Source organism: Mesoplodon bidens (genome assembly GCF_964165515.1).
Source record: "Mesoplodon bidens genome assembly, chromosome: 19".
Taxonomy (NCBI): domain Eukaryota; kingdom Metazoa; phylum Chordata; class Mammalia; order Artiodactyla; family Ziphiidae; genus Mesoplodon; species Mesoplodon bidens.
The window spans coordinates 56,203,312-56,224,843 of NC_138179.1; the positions used below are offsets into that span (position 1 = coordinate 56,203,312).

At 50.8% G+C, this 21,532-nt stretch overlaps 2 protein-coding genes across 4 annotated transcripts; one reads left to right on the forward strand and one right to left on the reverse strand.

Moving 5' to 3' along the window:
* The first annotated feature begins 46 nt into the window (after positions 1 to 46).
* Positions 47 to 7,802, forward strand: EME1 (essential meiotic structure-specific endonuclease 1). 3 transcript variants are annotated; one of them, XM_081218610.1, is made up of 9 exons: positions 47 to 70; positions 1,150 to 1,961; positions 2,045 to 2,172; positions 3,548 to 3,637; positions 3,729 to 3,850; positions 4,054 to 4,180; positions 4,419 to 4,534; positions 5,328 to 5,517; positions 5,813 to 7,802. In XM_081218610.1, exons 2-9 carry the CDS (start codon positions 1,175 to 1,177, stop codon positions 5,840 to 5,842), a joined length of 1,590 nt encoding a protein of 529 aa, XP_081074736.1. In that variant the 5' UTR covers positions 47 to 70; positions 1,150 to 1,174; the 3' UTR covers positions 5,843 to 7,802. The 3 variants fall into 3 exon arrangements, with proteins under 3 accessions (XP_081074736.1, XP_081074734.1, XP_081074735.1); XM_081218608.1 differs by having other exon boundaries at positions 48 to 70; positions 5,764 to 7,802; XM_081218609.1 differs by lacking the exon at positions 47 to 70 and adding an exon at positions 96 to 278 and having other exon boundaries at positions 5,764 to 7,802.
* Positions 7,650 to 18,486, reverse strand: LRRC59 (leucine rich repeat containing 59). The gene is made up of 7 exons (XM_081218613.1): positions 18,183 to 18,486; positions 16,111 to 16,170; positions 15,627 to 15,785; positions 15,291 to 15,395; positions 12,142 to 12,214; positions 9,912 to 10,085; positions 7,650 to 8,232 (listed from the first exon to the last, which is right to left on the reverse strand). The coding sequence occupies exons 1-7, from the start codon at positions 18,285 to 18,287 to the stop codon at positions 7,985 to 7,987; spliced, it is 924 nt and encodes a 307-aa protein (XP_081074739.1). The 5' UTR covers positions 18,288 to 18,486; the 3' UTR covers positions 7,650 to 7,984.
* Between the last annotated feature and the right edge of the window lie 3,046 nt (positions 18,487 to 21,532).

Genomic DNA, 21,532 nt, shown 5'->3' on the forward strand with positions numbered 1-21,532 from the left:
TGCTTCCGCTACCGGAGATGTACTTCCGGGTCCTGCGTGGCGGATGAAAGAGTGACGCGAGAAATTGCTGGTGAGCGCTGCCGGCCGGGCGGGCGGGCGGACGGGGTAGGGCCTACTACCTGAGCTCAGCTCCGCGGAGGCTTGGTGGCTGGGGCGTCCGGCGCTTCTGCCGCGGTGCGTGGGCGAGCCGCCCGCCCAGGTGTCGGCGGGAGAGGCTTGGAGCCCGCTCAGCAGGGACCCGCTTGTCCGACCCCCGCATTTTGCCAGAATCTGCCGAGGTCCGTGCGGGGACAGGGATGAGGTCTCTCCCTACTCGTTCAGCTTACTTTACTGAGCGCTTCCTGCGTGCCAGATACTGTACTAAGCTCTGTAGATGCATGCTTTAAAAAAAAAAAAAAAAACTTTTTACAATCTTGTCAAGTAGGTAATGTTATTATCCCTATTTTACTAAAAAAGAAAGCGAGGCCCAGAGAGGTTACCTGGCTTATCTCGGGTCACACCTACAGTGTTAGTGAATATTTGTCCAAAGAATGACTCTTGTGCACGACCCAGCAATTGGCAATCCTAGGTCTGTCTGCAAGAGAGTTGAAAACATCCCCACAAAAACTAGGACGAGAATGTTCATGGCAGCATTATTCATTCAAAATGGCCCAAAATGGAATTAAACAGAATGTCCACCAAATGATGAATGGACAAACAAAATGTGGCATATCTGTACAGTGAGGTATTATTCAATCGTAAAAAGCAATGAAGTACTGACACATGCTACAACATAAATGAACCTTGAAAATATTATGCTAAGAAGCCAGTCACAAAAGTTCACATACTCAGCTACAAAAGAGTGACTCTTGGTATCTCCATTTGACATGCAGAGATCAGCAAAGAGGTGGTGTTGAGTCTTGTTCGTACCTCATTAACATTGTTTAATAGTAACCTCCACTTTGTTTATACCTCACCTTGACCTAGAAAGGGTTTGAGAAGGTTTCCTGTTAGACTACAGACATAGCTGTTCTGAGTTCCAGATTGACCGTGTTGGGACCATATCCTCTTTCTCTGTGTATCATTGATGTCCTTAAAGCTTGGCCATAGAACACATCAAGTGGACTGAATTCAGTGCTACAGTCTGTGTCTCATCTCTTTTCTTTTTAGGGAGTTAATCTGATGGCACATATTGATGGCTGTAGAGCAGTCATCACTCTCACTGGATTCCAGTGAGAGTGAGTCTGAGGAGGTGCCAACATTTGCCTTTCTGAAGAAGGAACCGTCTTCAGCAAAGAGGAGGCAGCCTCAGAAGGAGGAGGAGATTGTAGTGGTTGACACCTCAGATTCTGAGGCCTCCTGTCCTCCATCACCAAAACTGAGAGATCCACCGCCTGTTCCAGAGACAGCTGAAACCGTCACACAAACAGAGCCAGTCAGGGCGCCAAGCAGTGGAAGTGAGGATGAGGAAGAATTTGCTCCCCTGGCTGAGAGACTTACTTGTAAGTTTTTGACCCACAAGCAGCTGAGCCCTGAGGACTCCAGCTCCCCAGTTAAAAGGGTTTTAGATCATCGGAATAATGAAGGAGCGTCACGCGACTGGCAAAACCAGCCCTTTACAAAGATCCGTGCTGTTCCTCTCTGTGACACCTCAGAGAGGTGTGCATCGAGTAACAAGGACCCTATGGTAGCCAGTCCATGCCATCAGCTGCCAGCCTACCAAACTCCCTGCTCTGTCCAGAGCAACAGCGTGACAGTAACTAAAACGAACGCTGAGGTGCCCCCACCTCAGAAGAGAAACAAGCATAATCAGAAGGTCCAGAAGAGAGGCTCACAGGGATGCCGGCAGCGGGGACAAGCAAGCCAAAAGGAAAGCACCCAGAGGCAACAGGGAAGGAAGAAGAAGGCAGCCCTGGTTCACAGGCTGAAAGCTCAGAGGCCAGAGGAGTGCTTAAAGCATATCGTCGTGCTGCTGGATCCAGGTCCTGCAGGCATCTTTCTTTACCTCCTGCTGGGTGAACTGCTTTCTGGGCCCCACTGACAGCCCCTTTCCCATCTGTTGCAGTGCTCTTACAGATGGACGGTGGGGGCCAGCTCCTCGGAGCACTACAGTCCATGGGGTGCTGCTGTGTGATTGAGGCGCCGGCCGTGCCTTGCAGCATCACGTGGAGGAGAAGGGCTGGGTCCACTGAGGTAGGGGCTTTCTGGCTGCTGTTTCTCCTCCGTAGAGTTACAGGATAAATATGCTTTTAGTCTAAAGGATGTATTATCAGTCAGGGCTCCAGCAGGAAAGCAGATAGCACACTCAGCCGAGTATACTTTGAGGAGGATTTAGTAAAGGGGCTGTTTTCCAAGGTGTGGGCAGGGTGCAAGGACACTACAAGGGGCAGCGCAGTACCTCAGGACAACAGCAGCTCTAACTTGGCTTCTCCACCTCGGGTACCGCTGCCATTGTGGATTGGTTAATCCCCTGTCGTGCTGGGCTGTCCTGTGCCTTGTAGGATGTGTAGCATCTACCTGGTAGCTGCCAACAGTACCTGTCCCAGTTGTGACAATTGAAAATGTCTCCAAATATTGCCAAATGCCCCTCGGGGCGGGGTGGGGGGGAATCACCCGTTTCTGTCCCCACATCACAGGTGGGGAAACTGAGGCCCTGAGAAGTTGAAAGCCTTGTTAAGGATCACAGCTGAGTAGTGGCTGGGGGGTGGGAGGGGCTAGAACCCAGAGCTCCTCCCACCTGTGCTTTGCAATATTATGGGTCTTGGCTTTTGCTTATAGGGACCTAAACAGAAAACTCCGCACAAGTCCTGCTCACGGCTCCTCTGTAATACCGTACTGCTGTAGGATTGTGGACCGTGACGCGGCCTTGGCTTTGTTTGATTATGCCCCAGTATGGCGAAGAAGAGGTGCTCTCACAGACTGAAGTTTCCTTGGTGATTCTTATCTTTGTCACACAAAACCTATGTGTAAGGGCCACTCGGCTTAGCATCTAGCCTCAAAGCCCAAGTTACTTATTTGTTCCAAGTCCTTCGGAAGAGTTTCCTTCACTCCATTCCCCTATTCAGAATGCATAGAAATATTGGCAGTTACTTCTCAGTCCGTTTCAACTCACTAATGCTCCTTTTTTTTTTAATATTTATTTATATTTTTTGGCTGCATCAGGTCTTAGTTGCGGCATGTGGGCTTCTCTCTAGCTGCGGTGTGTGGGCTTAGTTGCCCTGAGGCACGTGGGATCTTAGTTCCCCGACCAGGGATCGAGCCCGCGTCCCCTGCATTGGAAGGCGGATTCTTAACCACTGGACCACCAGGGAAGTCCCTGATGCTCCTTTCTGAATCACTGCCTCAGAGGTGCAGTACACTGAGGTTGAACAGTTGAGGACAGGGAAGGACAGGATTATGGGTCACTATTTCTTGCCACCATGACTTCATTCCAGAAGAAAAAGGATAATGCAAAGTGGACTAGGTTGATGGCGATGAAGTCACTCACCCAGAAGGCCTGGGTCTCTCTCGCAGGTGCTAAGCACCTGCTGACCTGCCTCCCTCTGCTGGGTTCCGCGCCCTTTGACAGGACGGACAGGAGGGCTGGGTGGAGGAGCCGATGGTTCTGGTGCTGCTCCTGGCAGAGGCGTTTGTGTCCATGATCTACAACTTCAAGCAGGTGGGCACAGCCGGAGGGGCAGGCGCTGAGGCTGGGACGGAGGGCTGACTGCAGGGAGCAGGCATGCATGCATTTCTGCTCCTTCACGCAGGGGAGTCTGGGCAGCACCGAGGAAGGGAAGGAAACGCTTCGGAGCTTTGTAACTGACATCACAGCGAGGACAGCTGGGAAAGCTCTGTCACTGGTGATTGTGGATCCGGGGAAATGCTTCAGGTTTGGATTTGTCCTTGAGACTTAGCATTAAAAGGGGCAGCTCTTAGGCCAACAGGGGTGGATTTATTCATCCCAGATCTGGGTCCCTCTGCAAAATAGCATCCCTCCTAGCCCTGTGGGACTCTCTGGTCCAGTCTTCTCACACCTCTTCTGCCCGAGCTCGGCCTGGAGCTGCGGCTCTTTGATTTCCTCCCCTGCTCCAGTGCTCCGAATGCTCCAAGGAGAAGGAAACGGGGAGTGGCAAATGGAGAACAGGCCAAGGAGAAGGAGAAGCAGAGACAGCCGGAGGCCAACACAGCGGCTGTGGTGACCAGGGTAGACATGGAGGAGGTAAGAACTTCTGTTGCCTGAGTCATCGTGGGTGCCCGCTCGCATCTAACCCGATTCACCACTGATAAAGAGTACAATGCCTGCCGGACACTACTTTCTACCTTGGCACTAAGTAGGAGAGAAGGGGCCAAACGGGGAGCCAAGGGGCTGGGGTGCAGCGTCAGTGAACAGTGAGAGGAGAAGAGTTTCAAACTGGCCACTGCATACCCTTCCAGTCCATCTGCTTTGGGATTTCTAGGCATTGGTAGATCTGCAGCTGCACACAGAAGCCCAGGCCCGAATTGTGCACAGCTGGCAAGAACTGGCCGACTTGGCGTGCGCGTTCACGAAGGCTGTGGCTGAGGCGCCCTTCAAGTGAGTGCCCCTGTCAGGTCCCGGCTCGGTTGCTTGGCCTTGTCTTTGACAGTGATTCTGGTACCCAAAGATGACGTCCCTTTCCCCTAAACTCTGCTGCTAGTCTGTTGTCACTCAAGTTTGAGGCAGAAGGAGTTGACCTAACCCTGGGAATTCTTGGAAAGAGCCCCCAAGCTCAGTCCCTTTAAAATGTTCTCCTGTAGCTTATGTGTAAGTTTGTGTTCTGCAGGTTGGTACTGGGTTATCCGTGGGCCGACTGACCAGAATTCATTGCAGGTCAGGTCACAGTGAAACAAGCCCTTGTAAAACAATTTTTTAGCCTACTTAGCTCAAGGGCTGTTCATAGTGAGAATTTAAAATCAGTGATTCCTCAGAGACAATCCAGTCCAAGTCCCTCATTTCATACCTGAGGGAACTGAGGCCTAAAGAGGCCGACTTGTCAGAGTTCCTAGCGAATCAGAAGAACCAGAACAAGACTCCAACCTGCCTGATACCCAGTGCTCTGTGCTAACGCCCATGCACACTGCCTCCCCGATCAAGACACCCCAGTCTCAGTGCAAGCAAGAGTCTCGTACTTTTCTGGTAACTTCTTTTTTCATGAAAAGGAATAGATGTCGTTTTTACGGGAATCGGTGACTAGCACTGCTAGGGGACAGGAGGAGCATTCCAATTGGCCAGGGAGAACATCACGCCCGCCTCTTCCGATGTCAGTGGAGGGTTTTTAAGTTCCTAGTTAAGGGGACAGGTGCAGCACAGTAACACACGACTCGCAGCTCAACTGTGCTGTTTGCAGGAAGCTCCGAGATCAGGCTAGTTTCTCCTTCTGCCTGGAGAGTGACTGGGCTGGAGGGGCAAAGGTGGACCGCTCTGGCAGGGGGCTTGCGGTGGTCTGGAGGAGACAGATTCAGCAGCTGAACCGAGTCAGCCTGGAAATGGCCAGTGCCGTTGTGGACGCCTACCCCTCCCCACAGCTCCTGATCCAGGTATGCCGTTTCAGGGGTCACTGCCCAGTGCACTGTGGCCTTAGTGGACTCCCAGTTTCCATGGACAGCACTGGTGAGGGCCCAGGAATGCCTTGTAAGTCAACAGTGCGGGTCTGAGATCAGAGTCAACACTGACCAGGGAGGGAGGATGGTTCTCATCCCCCAACCCGAGCTTCCCGTCCCTTATTCACAGGTGAGGAATGACCATGGGTGGTATGGTATTAACAGGTCATTTACCACTTTCAGGCTTATAAGCGGTGTTTTTCTGAGCAAGAACGCCAGAATTTGCTTGCAGACATACAGGTGCGCCGTGGGGAAGGTGTGACAGCCACCTCCCGCCGTCTTGGACCAGAGCTCTCCAGGCGTATCTACCTTCAGATGACAGCTTTGCAGCCAGATCTCTCTTTAGACAGTGCAGACTGATGCCAGCCCTCAGGGACAGGGATGAAAAGCTGATTTCCACCCCAGCCCCCGGACCTCAGAGCATGACTACAGTGCAGGGATTAGAAGCGCCTCCTGCAGCACAGCCTGGGTCCTGCCCACAACACGCTCTCCTGGGCGTCGCTGTTTGTGATAGTGTCCCTACCTGTCAACGTGGGGCAGAGGCTGAGACGCTCACATTTGCCTTCCTCTCCCAGCAAGTCAACTGCCACGTACAAACCACCCCGACCCCTGCCCCAGCCAGCCCTCAAAATACAAAGGAACAAAGACAGACCACTCAGACATGAATTTAATAATTGCAAAAATCCAAAAGAACCTCGGCATCAAATCTTGAGGTCACAAGTGCACTGCCCTCGGCAGGTTGCTTGACAAGGCTGGATGTGCTCCCGCCTTCCTCCCATCCACTGAAGCTGCCTCAAGCCGCCAAGGAATGGGGGGAGGTCTGATCACTATGCTGACTTCTGTATTCTCTTAATCTCATTTTATGTACTATGTGTTTAGATTCAATAAAGCATTTGTACCAATGGCTCTGGAGCTTGGAGGAAGACTAAAGGAATGTGTAGTGATTCTGGGTAAGGTGTGGGCCTATGCAGCAGAGCTCTCCCTGAGGGAGAAAAGAACAAGTCTTTTCTTCCACTATCAGGATGGTCACAAGTGTCAGTCTTATCCGTGGGCCACTAGTGCCGAAAAGATGGACCCTACTCTGTCTCTGGACATGACAGGTTCTTGCTCTCCCTGGGGAGAGGCAAGGAACTTTCAATCGGGAGTCTTCTGTGAATGAGCACCGTGACGGCCATTTCTGATCCCTTCACCCAACTGTTGTGAAAGGAGGCAAAGGAGGCCACAGAGCAAGAAAGTGCTGAGTCTGGCAGACGAGAGAATGGACAGTTCTGCGCTTATTCATGCTAGTCGTTAACGTACCACTTTTAAACTCCACGATGCTACTTAGTTCCCTTCATTGTGTAGGTGTAGTTATGTCTAGAATCAATTCTAAACCTCAGTCTCTTATGAAGCTTTCGTTTTCAGGTTGCCTATGAGGTATTTAGTCACACCGACTATGGAAGAGAGCTGTCACAGACAATGTGGCTTTGCAAGGGTCCGCCTTCTTGTTTATTGGCAATCAGGGAATTAATGCTCTCAAATTGACGCAAGGAGCCTGGACCGTCCCCGTGTTATAGAAGCCACATAAATTGCCGCAGGACTCTACAAGAGCTGCCGAAGACCCCCATGGCTATGAGATTTCTATCTGTGGGTCATGAATCTGTTTCCCATGAAAGGTTCTATACTCCAGCCAAGGGACAACTCTGGTGTAAGTTTTGTTCTCTCAGTACATTATAAGGGAGGCAAAATGATGGAAAGAAAGGACACCAGGGTGGGAATCCAGTTCTGCCTCAAACCAGCTATAGGAGACCACAGGCAAGTCATGGAAGGCCTCAGTTTCCCTGTCTACAAGTGTTAGATTGGACTGGATGGTCTGGAAGTCCTGTCACAGCCTGAGATTTTGTATGACTGTTAAAATATCTGAATGTCTTGAGGTCCTTAAAAAATAGGTATGCCCCTCCCTCCCCAATTTAGACTAGATTTGCTGAGTACGGTGTTCCCCTAGTCCCCAATAACACACTGCCTCCTGACCTGCCCTGGCTCCCCAGGGAGGAATGAAAGAAAGGGTTTGTGACATACAAAAGTATAAATGTAGTGACAGCTGACCTTTAGTAGAAATGAGTCTTGCCTTTATACAGCTTTGTATAACAACTAGAAAAGGCTATGTTTTTTCCTCTCCCCACCCCAAGCCTATTCTTTTAAGCATGCAGGTAACTGGCCCCACCTCCTATTTCTCCTTATTCCACCAGGGAACCCTGACTAAGGAACAAAGAAGTCTTACAAAGAGGAGGTCTCAAGTACCGAACGGCAGCCATGTGACGATGGCAGGCAGGTCTGACTCTAAGCAGAGGTTGTGTCCAACAGAACCCAATTCCATAGGAATCCAAGCTCCCAGGCCGGGAGGCGGCAGGTGTGGAGGACGAGCTCACTGCTGAGAGTCGGCCTGCAGGACCCACCGGAGGATGTCGTGGCTGCGCAGGCCGCGGAGCGCGCTGTCGTAGACGGTGTTCACGCTGGTGCAGAGGGGCTGCTGCTGCAGCTCCGTCCCCCGACAGGCGACCAGCCCGCCAGCCACACCCAGCAGCAGCAGCAGCAGCAGCAGCCTCAGCACAGCCCAGGAGCGAGTGTGTTTCCGGGGCGGTGCCTTCCGGGGCCGAGAGCCGGACTTAGATTCTGGAGGGACAAAGTCACAGTAGGCAGAGTCCAGTCAGTTTAAGGACACGCACTCTGCAGTCGATGCTAGTCTCCATGCACGTCCACGTACACGTACACCCCTCTGCTCTGATGAAAACTCCCCCGGCCCTGAGGAGAACACGTTTTCTGGAACATCTGAGCTCTTAAAAACTCTGCTATGCAGAGATTGAAATATGAACTCTTTCTCCCTTGGATCTCAGGGGGTAGATTCAGAACTGGGTCTCGTTCTGGATGTCTCACTTGGCACACAGTCCCCAGGGCCCTAAGCTCTCCGTAACATGCTGATGATCGGGCCCCTGAGGACCAAGGGGAGGGGCTCATCAGGAGGCATCAGGCGTGGGCGGAGTGCTGCCCATTTGGGGAAGCAGGTTCAAAATTTATGAATACTGGGCTTCCCTGGTGGCGCAGAGGTTGAGAGTCCGCCTGCCGATGCAGGGGATGCGGGTTCGTGCCCCGGTCTGGGAGGATCCCATATGCCGCGAAGCGGCTGGGCCCGTGAGCCATGGCCGCTGGGCCTGCGTGTCCGGAGCCTGTGCTCCGCGGCGGGAGAGGCCACGACAGTGAGAGGCCCGCATACCGCAAAAAAAAAAAAAAAAAAAAAAAAAAAAAAAAATTTATGAATATTGTTCATGTTATTATTATAAGATAAAAAAAAAGCCTGGAAGAAAGTATACCATATTGGTAACAGTGATTACTGCTGGGAACAGGGGATTACAGGTGATTGCCATTTTCCGATATATATAAAGAAATTGTCTGCAGTGAATATAATTATTGAAGAAAAAAAATGATTTTGAGATTTTTAGGCAAATTTTTAAAAAACCTGACTGAACACCCACATTCCAAGAACTACGTGATCCTGTCATAGGTTTTTCTCACTTAATCCTATCACTAATCTGTAAGGAGGTATGATCCTCATTTACACAAGGGAACAGAAAGGTGGTGAGGTTGGGTGACTTGTTCAAGGCTAGCGGGGGCAAGCAGGGACAGGCCCTGCAGGCCTCCCTCCCCACAGAGCTTCGCTGCTCAGGTTCCTCTCCCTCAGGTGTCCCTTTTGGCCCAGAGGATACACGGTCCTCCCTTATACACGGAGTCACATTGCTACACAAATCCAACGGGACATATTCAGGCAAAACACTAACGTGTTTTATATACGACATGGCTCCCCAAATTCAGGCCAAGTGATTCCCCTGGTGTTCACCAAACAGAGTGATCGGGTCCAACTGGGAAAGAAAATCACAGGCAGTGCTGGCACCACTGAGATGGCACCACACACTCAGAAGCTCAGTCCACTTCCTGGATGACGTCAGGGACTTTTAAGGGTCATGTGACCATATGCAGTCTTTACCTTTCTGGGTGATTTTAGAATCTAACCCTTACAAAAAGTGCACCTCCCTGTTCTGGAAATGTTCTAAGCTACATCTGACCCAAATACCTGCACATAAGCATGTGACACTGGGGAAACAAACCATTCGGGGCAGTAGGAGGGTCCCCATTCCCCGTAAGCGGACCCTCTGAGTTACTCCCAGGCCTTAGAGTATACTGTACCTGACGAGGTCTGCAAGCTTGTTCGCTCACTCACTCGCTCAGCCATGCCTGGAAACGAAGCCATCTCCCCACCACACCCCTCCTGGAACCCTGCAACTGAGAGAAAAACCTACTCGGGGCCTGATTCGTTTCCTTCTTAGGTTTCTTCTCCTGCTCCCGCTTGGCTGCTTTGAGGGCGTCATACTCCTTTCTCCGGCGCTCCTTCTCCTCCGCCTTCTCCCGCTTCCGCAGTTCCCGCTCCTGAGCCTCCTTAGCTCGCTGCTTGGCCTCCCACTTCTTCTCGGCCTCTATGAGAAAGTATACCCAAAAGTGGCTTCTCTCCCACAAACCTCCAGTGTGCTTTCTCAAGTGATTAATATGGATTCAGGCTCCCTTCCCTTATGCTGTGGATCACATAAGATACATTAAAAAGCAACAGCTGTCTTTCTGCTCTCTGGGAAGTAAGCCCTCCCTAAAATACAATAAGCTGCTCTCAGGGTTTGCTCAGTGGATTCTTATTCAGGGGTTCCTGGCCACAAGCAGCAGAGATTAGGGTGATGTAACGGGGTGGGGGGCGCATAAGAAAGGCATGGGTGATGAGTCTGGTGCTCCTTTAGAATTAGGTACTAATTCAGAAGACACAGCCACTGACAGCCTTGCACAACTCAACTACGAGGAGAGGAAACGAGGGAGGTGTTGATTCTATGGGAGTCCCGTCTTCCCAAGCTTCGGAGAGGAATGTGGCATGGGGAGGGCAGGAAGAAAAAGGGAGCGCTCAGGTTCAGGGTTAGAGAAGATGGAAATTTTTCCTGAAAAAACAAGACTACTAGTTTGTCAGAGGGTACTCTAGACTTCAACTCAGGAGTCTGTGTAACATTCCGATTTATTCCACAGCTCAAGTATGTTTACATACAGCACCCACCTTACAAATTACTGGTTTCTAAAAATGCATTCCCAAATTATCTGGAAGACTGAAGCACAGTTTTCCAAAGCCAGAATGCCACAAATGGTGGTTAAATGTCCTTTTAGGGCTCAAAAGCCTATTTGAACTATCATGTAGCTGAATAGCACTATTCTTATCACTGTAGCTTTCCACTGCTGTTCTACATACAAACAAGCTCCAAGTTCCAGCTGAGCACCAAGAATGCCAAGAACACACTCTGCCCAGCCTCAAGAGAGCACGTGCCATCCAGAGGCGAAAGGAGCAGTGGTCACAGTGCACGTGGGCAGCACAGCGGCCGTGCGTGTACCAGGGATGGGCACAACCCAGGGGCTCCAATCTCGTCAGTACGACACATGTCCCTGTAACCACGGGAGTCCGCCAGCGAGCGGGCTCAGAAGTCAGCCGGCTCGTCAACAGAGCACCTACTGTGTGCCGGGCCTTGGTCCAAGCGCTCGGACACAGCAGAGAAGAAAAGTCAAGCTCTAGTGCCTAAGTCATCTGCTTTCTACAGAAGGAGACAAACAGTAAACACGTGAACAAACAGGGAAGCAGACAGTGATATGTGCCGTAAAGGAAGTAACTGAGGATGTGACACAGAGTGGCAGGTGGGTTGGCTCTTCGAGCTTGAGTGGCTCTGAAACGGTTAGGGTTTCAGATGAGGACCACACGAAGCCAGCAGGCAGCCACGTGAAGATCTGAGGGAAAAGGAGACCAACAAAGCCCTTAAGATGAGACTGTTCTTGTGTGTTCAAGCAACAGCAGAGGATCGTGTGGCTGACGGTAACTGCACTCTCTCCCTGTGTGTGGAGCGAGGCCGGAGAAGCAAGCAGGCCTGGGCCACGGCGGGCCTGGTCGGCCACGGCGGGCCTTGTCGGCCATGTTACTGAGTTTGAATTTCATTCTAATCTCAGTTGGAAGCCATGAGAGCGTTTTAAGCAAATAGCGGCAGAAAAGATTTGGGTTTTGAAAAGATCTCCCTGGCTGCTGTGTGGAAAGGGCACAAGTATGGAGCCAGGACGTGGTGCTAGGAGGTACTGTGGCAGTCCAACGGCTGGAGGCTTGACTGCGGTGGTGGCACTGGAGTTGCCACTGCTGATAGAGTAGACATGGGAGTGACAGAAGAAAGCAATCACGGATATCTTCCCAATTTCAGGCTTGAATAACTATAGGGATGGTGATTTCCCATTATGGGGGGACACCGGAAGGTGCCGAAGGGGAGCTGGTTAGGCAGGTTTAATCTGAGATACTTATTAACCCTCCAAGCAGACAGAGAGATAAGCAGTTGACTGTGGCTGTGGGGCTCGGGGGAGAAGCCAGGACTGGAGAGATGCTGCCATCTACCACCACGCTGTTCCCCACTGCTCCGCACGGCTCCTATCCTGGATCCTAGCTGCTCAAGCGTGAGGCGGGTGGCCACCTACCTCGGTCTATTTCCAGCCGCCGCTGCCTCTCGCGCTCCTGATCCACCTGCACGGCCTTCATGTGCTGTAACACCTGCAAAGGGAGAGGAGGGTGCTGAACTACTCAACACAGTTGTCTTCAGTGCGGGGAGTCTCAAAACAGAGACTGCTCTTTTCAGCAGCCCTGATCACCAGAGTTCCTGGGAGCTGTGCAGAGCTAATGAAGTTAACCTTATCCTGTGTCCTCACCGCGCCAACCTTAGCCCAAGAAGAGCCACATAAGCCCAGTTCACTAAAGCTGTCAGGAGAGAAGTCTGTGAAACACAATGCCAACCGCAATCTAAAAAGTCCTGCCATTTACAATCGCTTTATGTAATTCTCCCAGCAACTTCTGTGTTAAACAGGGACAGCACTTCCTCTAAGACACTCTCCTGACTTCTGTGGGCTGCCGCAGGCTCCCCTCCTCCCACCCGTGGGGAGTTTTCTTATCCATCTCAGTCCTAGACTGTAAGCTCCCTAAGGGTTAGGGACTACTGTCCTTAGCTCTGCAGGTGAGCACAGCGTTTAGCTAGTTGTAGCACTCAGTACAGGTGTGATGAGCAACTGACCGGATGCCCATTGTAAAAATAAGGAAGAAAACCCAGGCTCTGATGTCACATGGCTAGAAAGTAGCACAGGTAGGTCTCCTGAGTTCCTGGGCCAGAGCTTGTCCCGCTTACGTACAGTGCACAGAGGCAGGAGAGCTGTAAGAGAAAGGCGTTTGATGTGCTCAGTGAACACTGTTGCTTGACTGCATTAATAAGAGAAGAAAACCTCAAGTATTCTAAATGAAGACAGCAAATTGTCTTAATTTTGTTTCGCTACTGCACTAGACAACCTGCAGGACAGACATGTATTCAAATGTAATTATTTTACTTCATGGAAACTTCAGACATGCCCACATCTATCATAAGAGGGACACAGGAGCAGGTCTGCAAAAGCCACTCCCTCCAAGAGCCTGGCTTAAAGCCACAAGGAACCCTGTCCTGAGTAACCCAGGACCTGCACCAGCTGGCACCTCTCCAAAGGAGTCAAGCTTACTAAAAAATGGCTGCTCAACAAGGGGCTGCAGGATCTGGAGGAAGGTCAAGCATGTTGTGGAGAGGGGGCCCAAGTTCAAAGTCCCTGTCTCACCCTGAACTCTGAATTTTATATAAGCACCAACCATTCAGCTGGCTTTAGGGGGTAAAAACTGGCTAAATAAAGAACCTGGACGTTTAAGAGCCGTCCCTTTTAGCTTGGCTACAATACATCAGGAGTCAGTTATCTGACAACACAGCCCAGTCAGAAATGGGAGAGGCTCTTCTAGAGCCTCGGGAGGGTTGCTTTTGTTTACCTATCCCAGTCCACAGCAGGTAGTAAGCACCTGATGATTACTGTTGAACTAACAAATTATTTTAAAAAGGTGCTTTACTATGTGCCAAGCTAATTAGTTACTATGCACCCACAAGGTCAGAATTGACCTAAACTAACTCCTGGAGACAAGTGACCTCCTTCTGACTGCCCCACGCCACTCCTGTACGTGCCTAAAGGTGTGCGCAGGAGACAGCTCTGGGCAGCGGTGCCAGAGCATGGCTTCTCACCACATCCCCAATGCACCGTGCTCCCCGGAGCTTTGTCTGGAAAATACCTGTGAATACTAAAGACCTTTACACTCAACAGAAGTTATTTTTGTAGGTCGAAAACTGGAATATCAGCAACTTTGGTTTAATGTAGTATTAGTTGAATGAATAAATGGATAAGTGAAAGGTGTTGCACACTGAGGGTTTCTCGGGTCAGGGATACAGAATTAATACCTACTTCCCAGGTTTATGAGGGTTATGAGATGAAACATGCAAAGCATGCACAACAGGGGAAGAGCAGTCAACGGTAGCTATTGTTAGTCTGCAGAACAGAAAACATTCTTAAAGCACCAAGTGTTCAGAACAGGATTCACTGATCACTTGTACTGTTCCCAGCTGAGGGCAAACTGTTGCCTTGGCTTCTTGGATGCACTGATGCTGTGCTTGGTTTCTTGTAACAATGGGTGACACAGATGGTGAGACTATCTAAGAAGCCCTGAGCTAATGATAGGAAAAGAAAGGCCATTACTCCCGAGATTCACAGAGACCCATCATACACACATTTCGCTTACATTAATCTAGCGTTTAAAGTTAACTCTTTTGTGTTCACAACGCCCCCTAAACATAGCCAAGTAAGTCATCTGGTCCTCAGCTGAAGCAGCAGCAATCTGTTCTAAAGCTGGAGGGAAAAAATGACTATAGCTGGAGTTTTTGAGAGATGGGTACAGTGCTGTTCTTAAGAAACAATGTAAAGCACCTTCAAGGTTATTGGCAATATTTGCCTTCCAGGCTGCCAGTTAGTTCCTTCCTCCTATGTCAGGTGACTCAACTGAAATCAAATGCCAGGTGTGCCCAGGATGTGTCTGTTTACAGGTATAAACTTACAAATACTAACAACACCTTTATTATCAAAATTCAATAACAGTGACTCAGAAACGCTACGGCGCCTAACCCTCTTGTTCCATATAAACAACTGTCAACAGTGCAGTGTTGGATCATGCAAGGTCCTGATTTCTAGGAACAGAAGTACTGCAGTAGAGCAGAAGACAGTATTGTTCTACTTTTTGTAAAGAGAGAAACAAAGGTGCCTTTGCTTGACAGGTTCAGAGTAGACATTTTCAGAGACCTTCATGCTTTAAAAGACACAGCTATTTGGGGCTTCCCTGGTGGTGCAGTGGTTGAGAATCTGCCTGCTAATGCAGGGGACACGGGTTCGAGCCCTGGGCTGGGAGGATCCCACATGCCGCGGAGCAACTTGGCCCGTGAGCCACAACGACTGAGCCTGCGTGTCTGGAGCCTGTGCTCCGCAACAAGAGAGGCCGCGACAGTGAGAGGCCCGCGCACAGCGATGAAGAGTGGCCCCCGCTTGCCACAACTAGAGAAAGCCCTCGCACAGAAACGAAGACCCAACACGGCAAAAATTAATTAATTAATTAATAAACTCCTATCCTCAACATCTTCTTTAAAAAAAGACACAGCTATGGGTGCCTTGGGAGGGGAAAACAAGAGGCGACAGAGGCAAGTCCCAGGGGAATGTGTGAAGGAGCCACTGGGGAGCCTCGTGCTTACCTTGTTGGCACACTGCTTACACTGCTTCTCATCCAAGCAATCCCCTGCCACCTTGGCCAGGACAGGATCCAGGGGGTTATCCTTCAGGTCCAGCCACTTCAGACTCTAAACAGATGGGGCAGAGAGTCTGGTAAGCCCGAGTTCACATGAAGAGCCCCTGAAAGTGGAACGAAACGAGCAGGAAGAAAGCCCTTCTCTGTTCCGGCCGCAGGGAAAGCTGTCTGAGGCTGTGACAACAAGGTGGCGTTCCTGCTGGCCTCTCTCACAGCCACACTCCCTCAGTCCCTGAGCCCTCTGCCACACCTGGCCGTGAAACATTGGGTCATGAATTGTTACCTTGAGCTGAGCAAAGCTGACAGGCAGGGTGACCAGCCTGTTGTTGAGGAGGTCCAGGTGCTGGAGGTTGACCAGGCGGCCGAAGTCTGCTGGCAGCTGCCGCAGTTTGTTCTTACTCAGGTCCAGCTTCACCAGGTGTGTGAGGCCACAGAAATCCGACTAGGACCCAAAGAGAGAACACCTTGGCCTTGGGCTCACACGCTGTGATGGAACAGTCCAGGAGGCCCCAAGTCAGAGGCACCTATGCACAAATCCTGACTCTACCGTTCACTACTAGCTGTTCCAGCTCGAATGAAAATGGAGATAGCAGGCATAGCTCCTGGTGGTGAGCCGTGAGACGTGTGTGCAAAAGCGCTTAGCCCTTTTCTAGTGGTAGCCTGCCTGCAGGCCTATCCTGAAATTATGCCTTATGACACAACTCCCCCAGACAGGAAGGAGAAGCATCAGGGCTCTAGAGGGAATCATGCTTGCTCGCCAGTCTTACCGGTAGAGCAGTCAGTTTATTGCAGGACAGATCCAGTATGGTGGCCTTTGGGAGGGCAGCCTAGGAAAGGGAATGAGAACAAAATGTCAGATCAACACATGGAACAATTCAGTGACATCTGCTAATGAAGCATTTTCCACAGAAAGTTCCCATGATTAGAAAAGGCCTTTAACATGGACACATATACACTATCGAATGTAAAACAGATAGCTAGTGGGAAGCAGCTGCATAGCACAGGGAGATCAGCTCGGTGCTTTGTGACCACCTAGAGGGGTGGGATAGGGAGGATGGCAGGGAGATGCAAGAGGGAGGAGGTATGGGGATATATGTATAGCTGATTCACTTTGTTATAAAGCAGAAACTAACACACCATTGTAAAGCAATTAGACTCCCATAAAGATGTTAAAAAAATTTTCTTCAACAATGGAAAAAAAAAAAGAAAAGGCCTTTAAAAAAAATAGCACTTAATTATAATCTTCCTGGAGACACGCAAGGAAAAATGAGCCAGTCAACCATGACCTAGAGAAGAATGCAGAGTAGGGATCTGGCTGTGGAACATCCAAGGAAAAAAAAACAGATTCTTAGAAATTCTCCATAGCACTTTTAATATTCTCTCTAGCACTGCCCCTTATTAGGTTTCAGGGCAGGGACTGTGTCTAATATAGCTTTGTGATTTCCATATTCTCCAGTTCACGGTCTTCCAGGCACTCCATATACCCGTTGGCTGATTCGTAACTGAACAAATGAGTAAATGAGTGAATGCAGAGTGAAATCAAGGCCCTCACAACCCAGCTCTGTTTTCCCATGGGGCCTGGGATGGAGAGGCTCAGCAAAACTGACCCTTCCGTTCTCCCAGGGGCAATGCTGCACCAACCGGATGCCTGCAGTTCTAGGGCCAGGCTGAAACATGGGGCGGGGAAGAAGGCAAATATTCAGTTAAGGACACTGGGCCAACGTGGACTTTCCAAATGTCAAAGTCCCAAGCATGAAGTTTGACCACCTAAAGAAGTTTGAGATATCATAGTGGGAAGCACACTGTGGTAACAGTTACATGCATCAACATTTGCTACCTGCCAAGCATTTTACATTACAGTCTTATTTAATCCTCCCAACAACCCTATGCGATGGGAATAACTATCACCATTTTATACATGAGGAAACCTAGGCTTAAAGGATAACTTAGCTTGCCAAGGGCACTCAGCTATTAAGCAATAATACTGATATATGAACTGGGAATCCCATTCTAACCTCCATACTACACAGCCAAGGCAGAGGGAAGACTGGGCCAAGTGCCAAACTCAATATAATTCGTTAAAGGCAGTGAGGAAAGTGCAGGTCATCCAAAGGGAGGCTACTGTGGGGGATGCGGGTGGGGAACCAGGTGGGCAAAGCAGGGGTGTACCATCTAACTCCACTTTGGCAACAAACTAGTCTTGCAATGTCCCTGGGGCCTCAGGCTTGTTTCCCCGGTTGGGGGTACGGGAGTAGGCGGGTGGAGGGGTGGGCCACGATGGTGCGGATTTCCACCAGTTTCATAGTTGGGAAGAGACTTTGCCAACCAAGCAGTGAGATTTCACATTCTTCAAGGAAGTACGCCTCAGGGCTGGGGCAGCCAGCTGGGATTTCTGACTTCCAAGAAAAGCCAGGTCTGGGCCACACCCAGGTCTAACCGGAGGCCTACTTGGACCAAGTCATTCATTCATCTGTTCATTCATTCTCCGAATACATCCAGCAATCGCGCTCCGAGGGCTCCTACTTTGGGTCGGGCAAGGAGCTGAGCGTTGTGAAAGCCCCTGAAATGGGCGGGGGGGGGGGGAGGATTCACTCCTGACCCATAAAAAGCCCATAGCCAGACAAGCAGCTCCTTCCCATCTTCTGGAACTGTGCCAAAGTGACACGTGTACATCCCAGGAAGAAAACTGGGGCCGGACGCGGCCTCCCCCGGGGAGTTAGTCCCACTCCCCCCACCTCATTTTAAGCCATGGAGACCGAGGCATGCGAAAGAAGGCGACCAACGCAGGGGCCAGCGCCAGTCGCGGGTGGGCGCCTGGGCCTCGCGGGACTGTACTGACCAACTCCTTGACCGGGACCTCATTCAGGTCGCTGAGGCTCAGATCCAGTTCGTGGCCGTCCAGCTTGTCGCGGAGGTTCCCGCCCTTGCTACCGGCCTTGGTCATGGTGACGCCGGCTGAACTAGTCCCGGCTCCGACGGGCAAGAGAAGGGCTGAGAAGCCGCTCGTCGGCTCAGCGGACTCGCACCCAACCTACAAAGCCTGCGTCCCCGGCCGCCGCAGGTGTGAGATCGCCGCCTTCCGTCCGCCCGCCGGCCGCCCTCTGCGCCCTGCGCCCCGTTCCCCCCGGTGCAGCCACGACGACGACCACTTCCGGGTCCACGTCACCTTCCGCGGCCACAGAGACGGGCTGGGCCAGAGCGGCCTGAGCGTGTGCGGGAGCGCCCTCTGTCGCCCGCCACCGCCGGGAGCGTGAGGTTCCGGCTCTGAGTTCAGTCGCCGGCCGAGCAGCTGCGTTCCCTGGTGCTGGGAGGGCGCGCCCGCGGGCAGTGGTCTCTGGCAGCGCCAGGAGGCGAAAAGACTGGGGGCCAGAAGACCTGGGCTCCACCCAAAACTGACCTCAGCAGATCTCCCCCATCCCCCTGGATTAGCAGCAGAAACTGGGTGTCCTTCAGAATTGCTCTCTGTCCTCTAACGATCCCCAAACCATCATGATCCGGAAAACTTTGCCTCTCTCTCTCATCTCCTCCTCACTGCCCCAAGCCCTGGTCCAGGCGACCATCAACTTGAGCCTGGATTACTATTCTGAGTCTCTCTCCCTTCCATCCACCTCCACCCAGCTGCCCAGATGATCTTCCTAAAAATCTAGCCAAGTCTCTCCTCTGCTTAAAGCTCTTCAAATAGCTACCTGTAGAATATGGACCACTCTCTCTTCTACACTGAGCCGTGCGTGCTCCTGCAGCCTCCTGACCAGCCCCTGCCTGGGATGCTGTGGAGGCTTCCAATAGGTGGCCTCCAAACCTTTCCCTCTCCTGAAATGGCCCTGCCTTCTCCACCCACCTTCTCTGCCTAGCTAATTCCTAGTCCTTCAGGAAAACTTCCCTGAGGTTTATGAATCCTTAAGCAATCACCATGCTTCATCTATGGATACATGAGAAACACGCATAACAATGGTACCTGGCTGATAGAGTTTGGGGGGGTGGAAGGAGTAAACACATGGAGAGCTTACAGCATGTCTGGCACTTAGTAAGTACCCAATAACTACTAGCTATCACCTGTAATCCACCTTGTGTTATACTTACCTTTATGTCTCTTTCCTCCATTCTGGGTTGTGATGGCAGGGATTTCGTTTTTGTATCCCCAGAATCTGATGCAGGGTAGTTGCTCATTCGGGGGTCTGTTGAATGAATGAATGAGGCACTTTACCCACTCCAAGCTTCAGTTTGCTTCTCTTTGAAATGGGGGTATTAAAACTTCTCTCAGAGGGGACTGATGAAGACCAAAAGAAGTCAGTGCCATGGCCTACTCGTTTAACAAATCACTGTGTGCACCCCTCCCCATCCCCAGCAAGGCACTGTGCTCTAGGCTTCTGGGAAATAGACAAGAGCAACTGGGTAACAATACATTACCACTTGGCAATCTCTAAAGCCCTTAAGCATCCTTTTTTTTAAAAAAATAAAATCTTTATTGGGCTTCCCTGGTGGCGCAGTGGTTGAGAATCTGCCTGCTAATGCAGGGGACACGGGTTCGAGCCCTGGGCTGGGAGGATCCCACATGCCGCGGAGCAACTAGGCCCGTGAGCCACAACGACTGAGCCTGCGCGTCTGGAGCCTGTGCTCCACAACAAGAGGCCCGCGCACTGCGATGAAGAGTGGCCCCCGCTTGCCACAACTAGAGAAAGCCCTAGCACAGAAACGAAGACCCAACACAGCAAAAATAAATAAATAAATAAATAAATTAATTAATTAATTAAAAAAAATCTTTATTGGAGTATAATTGCTTTACAATGGTGTGTTAGTTTCTGCTTTATAACAAAGTGAATCAGCTATACATATACACCAGTCTTATTTTGATAATGTATTGATACATGAAGAGACTATGAAGCACATTTTTTTTGTTATCTCTCTGTTATGAAGGAAGAAACTCAGGGAGGAGAAGTAAACTTGACCTCAGTCACACAGCTGGTTGAGGGGAAGACCCAAATTTTTAATTCCAAATCCTGTCTCTTTTCACTATACCCTGTTTCCGTACCCCCACCCCAGGAACCTACACACATAATTATTAGAGAAGGTAGAAAGAATAAGGGTCCTAACACATACGGAGAAAATCTGCGTGTGAATGTGCAGGGCTGTGCGGGTGTACATTTGAGTGTGATAACACCAGGCTAACATATGTAAGAGCGTTCTGTGTGCCTAGGACTGTGACTTACGTATATTACTTCTTTCAACTCATAACAGCCAGATATAAAAGGCAGATATTATTTCAGTTTTAGAAAGCAAGTAATTAAGGCTCAGAGAAGTCAACTATTTATCTCTTTAAGGACAGTCATAGCAAGTGAGTGTATTTGGAAAAAGGTGGGTCATACCCAGCATGGCAGGGAGGAGGAGCCTGGGAGGAAGGAAAAAATCAGAAAAGTCTCCATGGAGGAAGTGGCATTTAAGTTGGGCTTTGAAGAATGGGTCAGATGGGGCTTCCCTGGTGGCGCAGTGGTTGGGAGTCCGCCTGCCGGTGCAGGGGACACGGGTTCGAGCCCTGGTCTGGGAAGATCCCACATGCCGCGGAGCGACTGGGCCCGTGAGCCATGGCCGCTGAGCCTGCGCGTCCGGAGCCTGTGCTCCGTCCGCAGCGAGAGGCCGCGATAGTGAGAGGCGCACGCACCGCGGTGAAGAGTGGCCCCTGCTCGCCGCAACTGGAGAAAAGCCCTCGCACAGAAACGAAGACCCAACACAGCCATAAATAAATAAATTAATAAATTAAAAAAAACAAAAAAGAATGGGTGAGATTCAGACAGGCAGAGATGCAGCCCAGGGAAGCAGGGTAGCAGAGTGAGGAATTGGCAGAAGCTCTTCACTTGGAGAAGGATTCCCTGAGGCTGGAAAACCACGGCTTCGTGAGGAAGTGCAGCCTGTTACCTGCTGCCAGCTTTTTCCTCAGGAACGACAGACCAGCTCTGCGCTGCAGCTCCTCAAACGAAGTGCCACCTTGTGTCGGGATACTGAGGTTGTCTGAGCAGCTGCCAAAGAGAACGCAGGCAGCCTAGCCCTTGAGAAGACAAAGCTCAGGACCAGGACGGGGGCAGCAGCTTCCTGGCAAAACCGTGGGCATCAGGCCAGCGCTGCCGCTGCTAGGTCCAGTGCGATCCTGGCAAGTTGATCCAGCGCTCCAAGCTTCTGTTGCGCCTTCTGTCGAAC